Raw genomic sequence first — 13866 nt, forward strand, 5'->3', positions numbered from 1 at the left:
AACATTTGTCTTTGTCAGCAGTTAAAGCAATGTGATGTGAGGATGCACAGGGATTATAGACGCTTCTACCCTGTTATGCTTTTGTCTAGGTCTGTATAGAGATTCATATTCAAAGAGAATCGATTTATCTCTTTACATAGACTAATAATGCTTAAAAGCTGTTTTTAGGGTTTTTTCTTTTCAGGAGAAGGAAAAAAATCCAATGGTTTTTCTACTATACATCATCTTACCTTTTAATTGATCTTATTATAGCAAACCAAAAGGACTGCTTCTGTGTTGTTAGTCATCATTTGTATTTGGTGTATCATATGTGGGTCATTATGAAAATTTTGAGATACACAAAAATCAAAAAATATAAAATCTGCATGGACAGAAACAGATGAAACCCTCCCAGCAACACCAGTAAGCTGAGCAAATTGGAACTTGCACAGGTGAATTAGAAAGGACGGTGTTAATATTCTGGGAAATGAAATAATGGACCAAAATACAATCTGTCTGAAAACTTTCACAGTGACCTAGTATCAGGTCTTTGACCAAATGGACAACAAAACTAAACGGAAACCCTGAATTATCTTTAATTATCCACGGCTAGAAGAATCCTAAATGGTGGTCATAAAAATAAATTTTCTTTAGGAAAACATTATTCTAAGTGAAAAAATCCTGTCATAATGCTCATGTTGATAATAATACCTGCTGATTATCAAGCCCTGTGGTATTTGGTATACAATAGCTCATTTACCACTCCCAACAATCTTATGAGATGATCCTATTTTCTAGATTAGGTAATAGCTGTTGGTGAAGTAAGTTGTCCTGAATGCTCCAGGGCTTGATTTCAGACTTCCCTGACTATGTACTTAATCAGAGCCATATGCGTAATCGCTAGGGAGCACATCCTACCTACCACGTGGGGGATGCTATGTCAGACACTCAGGTTCTAAAGTTGAACTAGAAGTAGTGTCTGTGTTCGACTGCTCCAAGTCCAGTGGGGCAAGATGGACGATAAATCAACTTGATAAGTTTTATGACAGTGGAATAGGAAAGGTGTAGAGAAGGTCATCTAAATCAGATGGAGGGGCACAGAAGTTTTCCTGAAAGAACTAATCATTGAGCTAAATCTTGAAGGATGAGTGGGAGCCAGCCAGAGAAAGATGTGAGGTAGAGGGTTGTCCCATTTGCTGACATAGAGCAAGAAAGAGCTGCACGGAGGTCCATATGATGTTTGCCATGAAGTCCATGTGCATGATGATAAAATAATTATCATTAATTAGATTCTGTTAAATCGTGTTTTAGGTGATTTATAGATATGTCACATAATCTCCGTAAAAACCATTGGATACCAGATAAATGGCAAAAGCCAGATCATAAAGATCCTTTTCTGCTTAGATAAGGAGTTTGTACTTTATCCTGACAGCTATGGGTGGCCATGGAGAGATTTTTAAATCATGGGAATAACTTGATGTATTTTAGAATGATTGTTAACATTTTGGAGACCAAACTGGAGTTGGGTAAAACCTGAGCTAATGACACCCATTAGGAGGACAGGTAGATGTAGTTATTCAAGGGACTGGGGCTGCAGAGAAACAGGGAACAGAGGTGGACTTGGACAGATTTATAGAAATTGACCCATAGAATATGTGGTACTGGCTGGGTGTGTGGTTCACACCTGTAATCCTAGCACTCTGGGAGGCCAGTGCTGGCAGATTGCTTGAGCTAAAGAGTTCGAGACCAGCCTGATCACCCTATCTCTAAAAAATAGCCGGGTGTTTTGGCAGGTACCTATAGCCCCAGCTACACAGGCGGCTGAGGCAAGAGGATCGCTTGAGCCCAGGAGTTTGAGGTTGCCATGAGCTATGACGCCACAGCGTTCTACTGAGGGTGACAAAGTGAGACTCTTGATGGAACCTAAAGATTAAGCGGAGGAATAGAATATGATTTCCACTGTTAGGGACACAAAAGAAAAAAAAAATTTGGGGTTTATTTTCTTTCTTTTTTTTTTTTTTCTTTTATTACAAGCCTCCCCATCTCCGGTTCCAAAAGCAGAAAGAATCTGCTTTGTTGAGATCTTTCCTGGGCATTGTTTTTGGTGATACTTAAATCATTTTGAGGGTCACTTATTGAGCCTACCTCTTTTTAAATATGATTCCATGCCTTGACTCTTCCTAAGAATAAAAAAATATAGAAAAATGCCCTTGATAAGGAAAATTAAAAGCTTTTGTGTATTTTCTTTCTGTTTAGAAATGCTCAATTCAGATAATGACCCCAAAAAGAAGGTGGATACAGAATGTATTGGTTTCTCATTCACTTTCATCCAAATTGGTATTTCTTTTCTCTTTAAGAAAAAAAATAGCATATGGTGTGAAACTGATCTAGGTGAAACTCCGATTTTGAGAAGTTTATGAATGACAGCTTGGATCTTGTTATAGGCAGTTATGATTGGAGATTTTATTGCTGTCTTATTGAATAATTCTGTTATAAAAATTGATATTTAAAATTTGATTTTTCATCTTGCCATCACGACTGCAGAATTATACTTAAAAATGAAAAGATAAAAGATTACGAAAACAAGTAATTTAATTTTTACTTAGCTTCCTTTTTGAGTTTTAGTTTAAAAAAATCCCAATTCTTTGATTAATTTCTAATGTGAGAAGACCTGAAATTTTGACTGCCTAGGTCTATATGTGAATCTTGAATGAGTCTCCTTAAGTCTGATTATCAGATACATGCCTAACTTTTAAAACCTTACTTTTGGTTCATCTTGAGATCTGTAAACCAGTACTTGTGAAGGCCACTGATCAGGGATGAATGATGCACAGCCTGGGAGCCACGTGGGCCCTGGGTCTGGTTCAGCACAGTGGCACTCTTTTCCTTTCAAAGTCTCACATGTCTGCCCCTCTGCAAAGCCATGAGGCCAATGTCTATAGCTGCTAAGCATGAAATCCCCTGCTTCTGTTTGTTTCTTTTGTTGCCACGAGTTAATAGGGACAGAGACAGGAGACAGCCCAGAACAAAGCAGAAATAATGGAGTATTTCACCCCAAAAAGGAATATAGATTGAGAAATACAAAGGGTAAGGCAAAGACAGACTTAGTGTCCTGAGGCAGTGTGATGTATTGGACAGTTCTGGGCCAAAGCCTTCATCTCTGTGCGCTGAGCAGCCCACGTGGCTGAAAGATTTGACCCATCTTCTGTGAAAACAATTTATTGTTTTTCCCACTGGGGTCTTAGAGGGTGAAAGGATTTTCCACCTCGAAAAGTAGATTGCTCTTGCAATATGGGGAAGAGTCTTCTACTGGGATATGTCTGGTAGCCAAGGCCATCTTCGCGGCACTCTGTTGCCTTCTTTATCATTGCTGTCGCTATAGGTGCCATTTTGAACTTACATTCTTGTTTGCAAGAACCACTAGTTATTCCATGACATCAGGACATTCATTTTTCTTCTTTCAAATAGACAGGATTAGCTAAGAGACTGCATGTTCATTATAGGTCTCCTCAAGGTGCCTTTCCATCCAACCCAGTTTATTCATATATTTTCTGTCACACTCTCCCCAAAACACTTTATTTAATATTTGCTTATTGAAGTTGAATTTACATATACATATATCTTAAGGGGGAAAACTTGAGGACTATTCTAATAAAGATTTTTGTTTTTTCTTCCTTATTGCAATGCTTATAATGTCTGCAGCAGCATGGGCTTCTCTTAATAGATAAGCTTTGTCCTTTCCGGAAGATAAAAAAGGGTTACATGAAAGAAGCAAACAGTGAGAAAGGGAAGCCAGCCGAGCCAAGCCCCTCTTCTTCCCTTCTCCCTAATTCAGCAGGGCAAAAACCTTAAGAATACTGTTTCTCCCCCAACTCCTCTGACTTGGGAGAAAATTGCAGGTCCCCTTTACCTGGAACGAAAGCTACGTTAGCCATAAACTGGACCGTAGAAATAAAGAAGCAGTTTTTTGTTTTTTTTTTTTTAAGAAGCAGTTTTGTCTTCCCTTGCCAGATGTGTTTCTCTTCAACAGTACAGGCAAACTTAAAGCATGCTTTTACCTCCACAAAACAGAAACACCCCATTTCTGATGCTCTCATCCCTGACTCCAAACATGGCTTTGCCAGAGCCAACGAGGACAAGAGCCAGGGCTCTGGAGCTGAGATCCCTGGCTAAACCCCCAGCTCTGTCACTTAATTGCTCTCTGGTACATTTTCTTATCTCTGTGTCACTCTCTACAAAGAATGGATCTAAAAGTCTCTTCTGCATGACACACCCTCACATGTTAAAAGCTTACCATTCCAATGGCTCAAAAAACAGCTCTGGGGCCAGACTATGAGGATTTTAATCCTGTTCCACATAAGCAAATTGCTTAACTTCTTACAACCTCAGTTTCCTCATCTTAAAATGGGAATCATATATTATTTTTCTAGGGAATCCTTGGATTAATACATGTAAATCACTTATATCTGGTGCTTAATACTATGAGCTGCATTTGGTTTTATTTTTAAGTTATTAGGACACTTACCCTTCCTCATGTGCCCTGCAGAGCTCAAGCAGCTCTGACAAATACTGTCACACATTTTAAATTGTGTTGCATTTTTAATTGGGCTACATTTTCAAAAGACAGATACATATCTGACTATTATAGACTTGGAAAATAAATAGAAAATGTTCTAAATCAGGTTATTTAAGATATTTAAGCACTTTTAAATGTTTTATTCATTGAACGTGTTTAGTATTAGAAAACACTTCTAGAAATTGACTTGCCTTTTTGTTTTTGTTTTTTGAGACAGAGTCTCACTGTGTCACCCTGGGTGGAGTGCCATGGCATTACAGCTCACAGCGACCACCTCTAACTCTTGGGCTTAAGTGATTCTCTTCCTCAGCCTTTCAAGTGGCTGGGACTACGGGCACCCGCCACAACGCTTGGCTATTTTTTTGTTGCAGTTGTCATAGCCTGGGCCAGGTTCCAACCCCCCTGCCTTGGTATATGTGGCTGGCACCCTACCCACTGAGCTACGGGCGCCACTGATGACTTGCTTTTAAAAACTTCATTTTTTCATTGTGAGAGTTGGTAAGAATGTATCCCATTCCAAACTCTTTGGTTTAGAAGCCAAACTACGTGAAAATTATATCCAGTTAAAGTTATGGGCGATTTTTCTCTTGCTTTTAGGTACCAACAGATAGATATTTTATTAATTCAACAAGTATTAATTGATTGCTATGCTAGGCCCCAGCCTTGGGCTACATAGAATGCAACCTGGTTATCTGCCATAGGAGATCTGTCTGATGAGACCCTTATTGAAATAAGGAGGAAGTAATGTGGGGCTTGGGCAGTGACTGTCTGGATGTGGGGAAATCCCAAAGCTGACTGAAGAAAAGTTTCCAGCAACTGTACAAAGCTTCAATCAAACTGAAATCATGCTCAGAATAAAATCATGTATTCATGATGAAAAACAGAGCATCAATTGAAATAAATGCCATGTCCCCAAAAGCTGGGAATTTAGCGACACAGGATGGTAGGAAATAATGGCAATGCAGGGGCCAGTGCCAGAGTGGGAGGATTTTGAGCTAGACTCCTATCTAGGAATATGTTTTCATAGGACAACTTTGCTGCTCTGTTTTAATGCCTGACCACCCCTTGGTAGTTGTAAAATTAAGCTTTTTGAACTAATACTAGGACCAAGAATGGATGCGTCTTTGGATCTGTTTGAATATTTCTATCAGCTAATGAATCTCACAATTAGAAAAAAAAAATACATGTGTCATAGTATTCACTGCAGTTCTAGAAGTGTGTGTATAGGGACCAAGGAGTTGAAGAAAGGATTCATTCTCTCCAAGGCAATTGGAGACTCAAAGCAGAACTTTGAGTAGGAGTTTACCTAGTAAAAAAGAAAGGGGACCTTTCATTCCGAGAGCACAGGACCAGGGTGGCACAAAAACATTAAGTGTTCAGACTGAGGGTCTAGTGAGTGATTTGGAGCGTGGCTGGCGTCATTAAAGGGGAAATGGGGTATATAGTTAAATACTGGTGCTTTGCAGCTTTGGCTTGTCAGACTACCAAACATCTGGTATTGTCTCTAACAGAAATGAGGAAATTTTAAGATGATCTCGCTATCTTGGTGCTAGGCCACAAGTCTGAAATGCAAGTCCTCATTTTAGTCTCACAATTTTATCTTTTGCTTAGTTTTATTTGTAATATATGTGGTCATTTTCCTTTTCAAGTAAATATGCCTAAGGTTTTGTGCTTCTGCCTTTTAGCAAATTCATATTTCAGATATAGATAATGTGATTATATGATTTGTCCAAAGTTCATGACACAGTTATTACTGGGGATTCTGATCTTTGCCCTCTTTCCAGTCCTTGGCACACCGTTTCCTCCCATGTTAACACTGGTAGAAGCTTGTGGGTGTGTGCTAGGGGGAACATCTTATGTCCTGACATAATATGGTAGATACACTGGGTGTTTAAAAAAGGAGCAAATCATAACTGTGAAAAGACCTGTGAACTGAAGCCATCTAAGCAACAGGGCCCATGCCCTTGGTTAACCTCCTAGAGGATATAGTTATAATTCAGCCTGGTTCTGTTCTTTATTACCTGCTGCAACTGAGGGCCAAGGGCTGTATGTCTTTAGTTGAACTGAGATGGGATAGAGAATGTAGAGGCTGCTGTGGGCTGATAGAAGGGGCAGTACTCCAGTCTGGGCTGTGTGTTGGGCTGCCAGGCTCTTGCCCAAGGAAGCTAGTGATCATCGAGGATACTTGGGAAAAAGAGCAGCTTGATAAACAGTTACTTACCCGTATGGTGCCTTTCTTAGTAGCATAATGCGTTGAACCCAGGCCTCGTAATAACCTCCTGAAGAAAGGAAGTGGCAGATAGTGTTAAAACGTTACTGGTTAATCATGGGGAAGCATGGATAGGTTTATGAGGCTTGAACAGAGTTATACAATGCCTTAGTGTCTGGCCTGGGAATGAAGCCTGAGTTTGCCGCTTGCTGTCAGGACTGCCGACAGCATTGTGTTTTGCATTGTACAACAGTGAAAAGGGCTTACTGTTAACAATGCAAGAGCTGCTGTAGGAGACAAACACAATGAACTTTGGTACAGTATAGTCTAGAGGCCGAAATGAGTATTTTTAAGTAAATTGACTATAAGATCCAAAGCTTTGTTACGTTAAAAAAAAAAAAAAAAATTTCTGTGTAGTTTTTAGGAACTGACTCAAAAAACAGGAACATTCCTTCCCTATTTGAAGTAGCATACTCCTAAAAGTTTTGTTGGCTCAAAATCTGAAACTATTCCTGTTAGCTATAGGATGGATTTATTTATTCACTTATTGTTTCCGAATACATATTTCTTTCTAAGAATCTGTGATTTATTTCAAAGATTCTTCCTTTAATAACTATCAGTCTAGTTTCTGTGTCCCAAAATATTTTGTATCTTATTTCCATAGCCTCTGGTTTTAGGGGAAGGTTTGTATTCAATTTTATTTAGGTTCTTACAGAACAATTGGAACTATAGAGGAAAAAGATTTGGGAGGTGCTGGGGGGAGATGTCATGTTGGATGTCTTTACCATCTATGTAATTGGAACCATGGCAGTAAAGATGGCATCACGGGCAAGAGCATAAACAGAGAAGAATAAGGAAGTAGAATAGAATGTCATTGCTAAATTATATTTTATGCCAGAAGTATCAGGTGACCCAGAATAAATTAACAGGTGATATAGATATTAATGGATATGGCTATAAAGTTTTTATACTCTAGATTTTAAAAAAGAACATGAAGATGAGTTGTAGAACTTTTGGCCAAAATATGTTGAGTGATATTAGTATACAAGTAGTTTAAACAAGATGATATAACAATTAGTCACATACGCTATCATTTTGTATTTAAGATTTATGATTATTTGGGCCAGAGTAGTTGGGTCAGTCCTATTCCAAATCATAGTCCCGTGGAATTCTGGCAGAAGAGCTGAGTGAGACTGGGGGTGTCTCCAGAAACAGGAATAGGTCCTCTCCCTTTTTTCCTGCTCAGTGAAGACCAAAGCAGCCTAGTATGCCTGCCATACCTGAGCATGGAAGACCTCTCCTGAGTGTGAACAGCTGCTAGTAGTGGCCATCTTCGAGGGAATACATACATACATATATGCATATATAAATCTCTGAAAAAAAACTCCCTTCATGAGTGTGGGAGATAGGCTTTATAAAAAGTTTATAGAAAGTCAATATCAGCTAACCTTGAAACAAATCTAGGATGTGGTATGTTGACATCTAGAATGTTGGTAGTTGCGGTCATTAATCTTGTAGGAGAATGCATGCTGGAGCTAAAGTGAGGCCAAGGAAGAGCACCCAGATAAAGGAATGGAAGAGTATGAAGGCCAGCTGAAACAAGTAGGACTCCTCTGGCTTGAAGGGACCTAGGGGTTACAAGATTAGAGTTGGATAAATCCTTGAAGAACATGGGGCATAGAATTGTTTACCAAAAGTAGGCAGAACTTCTTAAAATGAAACAAAACAAAATCTGAGGAAAAATGAATTTTCGAGATGCTTTTTGTCCTAATCTACTGAGAAAGTTGATCTTGTACATCAGTATCACTCTTTTAAGAGCTAGTCTAACTTCTGCCATTGAAGTGAAGTAAACAAGTCAAAGGTTTCTCTTATTATAACACTTTTCTTGATGCATGGGGTCTCAGAAACCAAAGATCAAGTGTCCTAGCAACTTTTTTCTTAAGTGGAATTTAAATGTCATTCATTTTTCATTCAACAATTATTTACTGAAGGTAGAATCTGTGCTGTGTCCTCTGCTGGGCACTGGGTTTGGGGTAAAGGTGACATAGTTCTCACAGCATGGTGATGAATAAGAAACTCTAATTGTCTTTGTGATGAATTCACAAAAATGCTGCAGAACTTGGCATGAATTGTAGTACAGTCTTAGGACCAGTGCAGACCACTCGGGAATGGGTATGATTAAGCTGAGACCTAAAAACTGATGAGTTGGCTAAGCCAAGAGCTGGGATAAGAGGGAACAGTACAGTAAGTGCCTCAAGGTGAGAGAGGATTGGCATGGCTGGAGGGATTGGCTGGAGCAGATCATGGGGTGTGGCGTACACCATGTAAGACCTGGGCCCAAAGGCGGGGAGAGGTCACTGAAGTGGCTTAAGTAGATCTGATCAGATGTTCTTTTTATAAACAATCACAGTGGCTGTTGTGTAGAGAATAGGGAGTGTAAGTTTAAATGTGCGGAACCAGTGGGAGAATATTGATGCTGCCCAGGTGACGATGACCTGGAGAGCAGCAGATTCTAGAGCTGCTTTGGAGGAGGACCAGATTTGTGGACTAGATGTGAGAAATGAGGAAGAGAAATAATCAAGCCTAATTTATGAGAATATGACAGCCAATTAGGACTCACATTTTATCTGAGAAGAATCAACACAGGCTTCTTACAGGTCTCTTCTCTTATCATCTCCAGATGACCCAGAAGTGAATGGTTCTGCTTTTCTCTCTCTTCTTTTTTCTTTCACTCATGAGTCATTTTTCAGGCTTTGTAAGCTGGAAATATACTTGGCCCCTAATAAGTGGATATGGGATAAGTAGAAAAATCAAGATCTACAGGAATAACAATCTGTCTCCCAAATCTCCTTGTCTTTAATTCTTGCAGAGCAAACAGGGTTGTGTGGTACACTAGCAACACGCACAAAAGTTCATAGTATTCTAAGGTCATTTGACCTGAAACGGGTTCGCCAGGAAGGTAGTGAAATATACAGGGACTCTATTTAATGATTTTTAAAATGATACCAAATGATATGAAAGAGTTGTAAGATGTGAACAAGGATTCTGTTCACCCAGCATGACCAGTCATTATCATTTTATCACGTTGGCTTCATTACTCTCCTCACCAGGAAGGAGATTGTAGAGATTTAGAAATTTTCTGAGCCAGTTAATCGCAGACATCAAGATCCTTCTTCTCTAAATACTTAGAGGCATTCTAAATATTTAGAATGTTTTACCAGAACAATGATGTTCTTTACATAACCATAGTACAAGTATTACCTTCAGGAAATTTAACCTTCTCTAATCTGTGTTCAGTCCTCATCTATTGTTGTTGATAGCATTTTTTTTTTCTTCTTGATCTAGAATTCAATCCAAGATGGATTGCATTTCACTATAATGTCTTTTGAGTCTTCTTTAACCTTTGAAGACATTATTATTTTAGAGGTGAACAGGCTGGTTGTCTTATAGGATGTCCTCAGATTGATGTTATCTGGCTTCCTCATGCTTAGATTGAAGTTGTGCAGTTAGGGACAATGCTGTGTAATGAGGTCATGCCTCTTGTTGCACACCTGCCATGAGGTGGACATATGTCTCATGACTAAGGATAACTTTGATCGCTTGGTTAGGGTGGTTTTTTTCATTCTAAATTCACCATTTATTTTCCTTCTTACAGTTTATCTGATGCTTAGTCTTAATACTTTTTAGTTATAGTAAATGTTTCTAAGGTTTGTTTCCACAATCTTATTTAAAAGAACCACATTTCTCCCCTTCTCTTGGCAGTGTTTTAGAGCACTTTGCTGCAAGGGACCACCACCCGCACGCCCAGAATATGACCTGGTTTGCATAGGCCTCACAGGTTCTGGTAAGACAAGTCTGTTGTCAAAGCTCTGCAGTGAAAGCTCTGAGGATGTTGTGTCAACCACAGGTGGGTACCATGCTAGGGTTCTAGCCCTTTCTCTTCCTTGTCCTGAGACATTCTAGTTTCCTGTGCTATTTGTATGATTTGTCTCTTCCTCTTTCCTTTGTTTGTGGCTTAATACTTTACTCAGTTTATTTTAATTTTATATACTCTCATCTCTTTTGAAAAAACATTGGAGGAGGATTTAATAGCATTAAAGTGCTGCATAAACGTATCTTTCTGGTCATTTCAGTAGCACTGAATAAATGAAGCTCAGGAAAATATTTATACAACTAATCCTGCAACCTGGAACTCCGGTGCTGTGACAAAATGGATTCTTCTCAGGCCTACTGAGTGCTGTCATCCCCCGAAGTATCATTCCAGCCTGCATTTGTTGGTCATACACTCCCTAAACAGTAAACTAATATATCTGAATCTTCTTCTTTTCATCATTTTTCATCTGGTAGTTAGTCAGTATAGGAAACCATTGATCAGCTTTCTCTGAGGTAGTCAAGGTAGTCAAGAAAAGTCAGTTTAAGGCAGTGGTTCTCAGTCAGGGGAGATTTCTTGCCGACTCCCCCCTCCCCAGCTCCCTGGGACACTTGGCAATATCTGAGGATGTTTTTAGGTAGGGTGCTATGGCCTCTAGGGGGTGGAGGCCAGCAATGCTACTAAACCTCCTATAATCCATAGGGAGGTCCCTCACAATAAAGAGTTATCCAGTCTAACATGTTATTAGTGCCAAGGGCGAGAAACACTGGCAGAAGGCTCTTGTTACTCCCCAAGTGCTCTTTTCTTTTTGATAATGATAGCAGGAAAGAAGAATATAAATTAGAGAAAATCTTAGAAGAACAGTTGTAGTAGATGAAAAACAGAGCTGCTGGGTGGGGCTGGGGGAGCTGCTGAGGAAGGAATAGGGCAAGACATTGTCTAGGAAAGTTGAAAAGATTGTTTTTTCACCTGCACTTTTTGAGCACCTACTTGTGCTAGATCAAGTATTAGACACTGGGGATAAGCAATGATCCCAGCATTCCAGGCGTCTCAGTCTACTGGCCTCATAGACATTAAGTTCATGTCCAAAAATATACAGAGAAAGGGACATGATCAGTGTTTCCTGGAGTAGGGGAAGAGAAGGATGCACAGTGAGGTTTTCTCCATTAGATCTAATGTTGATAAATAAGCCTCTGGATAAACATAAACAAGAGAGTGGGAGTGGAGAAGAAAGAGGATTTCAGGGCACAGGGAAAGCTTGTGTGAAGGTACAGGGATTAGGAAACAGATTATCACTTCCTGAGAACTACATTTCTGCATGGCTGCAGTGTATGTTGAATAGCATGCTGGGAGATGAGTCTTAAGAGGTGTGTGGTGGCTGAATAGTGGCCAGCCTTTTATCACATGCTCAGGAATTTTAGCTTTTCCTATAGAAAGTACAGAGACATCAGAGTATTTTAATCAAGGAAACTACATGATCAGATGATCTTTTGAGAAGGATCAAACTGGCCCTGATATGGAGGCTGAATTGTGCGAAGCATTGTTAGTGACAGAGTTAGAAGGTTATTGTAATGTGCAGCTGAGACTATGAAGGCCTTGGCTAACGCAGCACCTGGAAGAATAGAGAGGAGGAAATAGCGAGGATACATATTTGAGGGCTAGAATTGACAGGGCTTGGTGCATTTGGGTTTTGGAGGGTGAGATAGAAGGAAAAAAGGCCATGGCTGGCACAATTCCTGGCTTAGATGATGGGTAGATGAAGAAATTGTTAACTAGGCTGAGAAATAGGAGAAATACTGATGATCAAAAAAGCTTATGTCAGTTCAGGTCAGGTTACCACCAAATATGTAGAAAATAAAATACAGGTTTTAAGAACTTTTCAGATTTTAGAATTGAGAGAGACTGTGTGCTGTAAAGAAAGAGAGACATAGCTTGGTTTTAAGATGAGGAAAAGAATAAGGGGTGGGGAGAAGAGCCGAGCTCATGCATAGCCTCTTGGCATACAAGTCTCCTTTTACCCCTGAGCACTGGGCTCCCTCTCCACTCCCCACTTGGTGTCATCCTATTTCTGTCATTTCTTGCTTGTAACACCGCTTTACATATGCACCTCCCCATCCTGGGTTTAAGCTCTCTGGCTAGAGTGTCTTATTTGGCATTGTATTCCTAGAGCCTGGCACAAGGTTTGGGCATAGATACAGATGTCTGTTGAATGAATAAACAAATGACAGTCAATGGAATCTATATCATGTTTCTACATAAAGTATCTTCTGTGGGGCTTTGTAACAACCTATGGGACAGGTAAGAATCTTTTTCCATGTTGTGTTTTTAAATCGCTTGAGAATCAAAGATATGTTGACATGGCTGTTTTTATACAGCTAGTGACAGAGGTAGGATGCTACTGTGAGTCTTCAAATGTAGGTTAGCGGTATCCAAGGTTTAAGATTTCTGATGAGAGTATGTCCTTCAGTAGTTCTTTGTAAAATTGTGGATGTCTTTTGAGTAATCTGCTATGGAGTTATACAAACAAAATGATACTCTATCTCAAAAAAAAAATTTGAGATGTCATTGCATTTTTCACTGAATATAATGCAAGTGAGAAGGCAGTGGAGAATCATCTTTAAAAAACTTAAAGGAAGAAAATTGTCAACTAATATCTAGCAAAAATACTGATACTGGAACTTCATCTTCTCTCCTGGCTAGCTCACCAAATATGATACTGGAGTTTCAGGTTCTTGGTCTCAGCCATTCCAAGAATGATTCTAAGGATCACAGATCAGTGGTAAGACAGGATTTATTCACAGAAACAAATACAAAAATTTACAAAAACCAAAGGTCCTGGCAGAGAAAACCCAGGAGGGGAACATGCTCTCCTGCTCCCTTTTCCAGGTTTGTCCTCAGACTTCTCTGCTCAGGGGGTTATATAGTCCCAGGGAGGTTGTTTTGTGGGAACTCAATGTTGACTTTTAAGGCTTGGATCTTCATCAGTTATAGCCAGTTGCCCAATCAGCAACAAGGTGCCAGAAGTCTCAGGCCCTGGAAACTCACATGAGGAGTCAGCAAGGCGCCATCCATGAAATTGACCAGCCAGAAGTGCACGGAAAAGAGACAATAAGGCCCAGTGTCTCCCCCACGCCCAACTTCCAGCAAGTTGGTTCCTCCTGCCATGGCAACATCAATACCGCCAGGGCTAAGGTAGCAGATCATGGTGCCACCTGTCCTGCATCAATATCT

General features: G+C 39.8%; 1 protein-coding gene across 2 annotated transcripts in view; it reads left to right on the top strand.

The window, feature by feature from the left end:
* ARL15 (ADP ribosylation factor like GTPase 15) overlaps positions 1–13866 on the top strand; it is a 478314-nt gene that overhangs the window by 166149 nt on the left and 298299 nt on the right. For both annotated transcript variants that reach the window (XM_053590649.1, XM_053590638.1), the window contains one exon: positions 10527–10671. In XM_053590649.1, the coding sequence (XP_053446624.1) occupies positions 10527–10671 (145 nt within the window). The remainder of the gene's footprint in view (positions 1–10526; positions 10672–13866) is intronic.

This window comes from Nycticebus coucang, chromosome 1 (assembly GCF_027406575.1).
Source record: "Nycticebus coucang isolate mNycCou1 chromosome 1, mNycCou1.pri, whole genome shotgun sequence".
In the NCBI taxonomy this organism is placed as follows: Eukaryota; Metazoa; Chordata; class Mammalia; order Primates; family Lorisidae; genus Nycticebus; species Nycticebus coucang.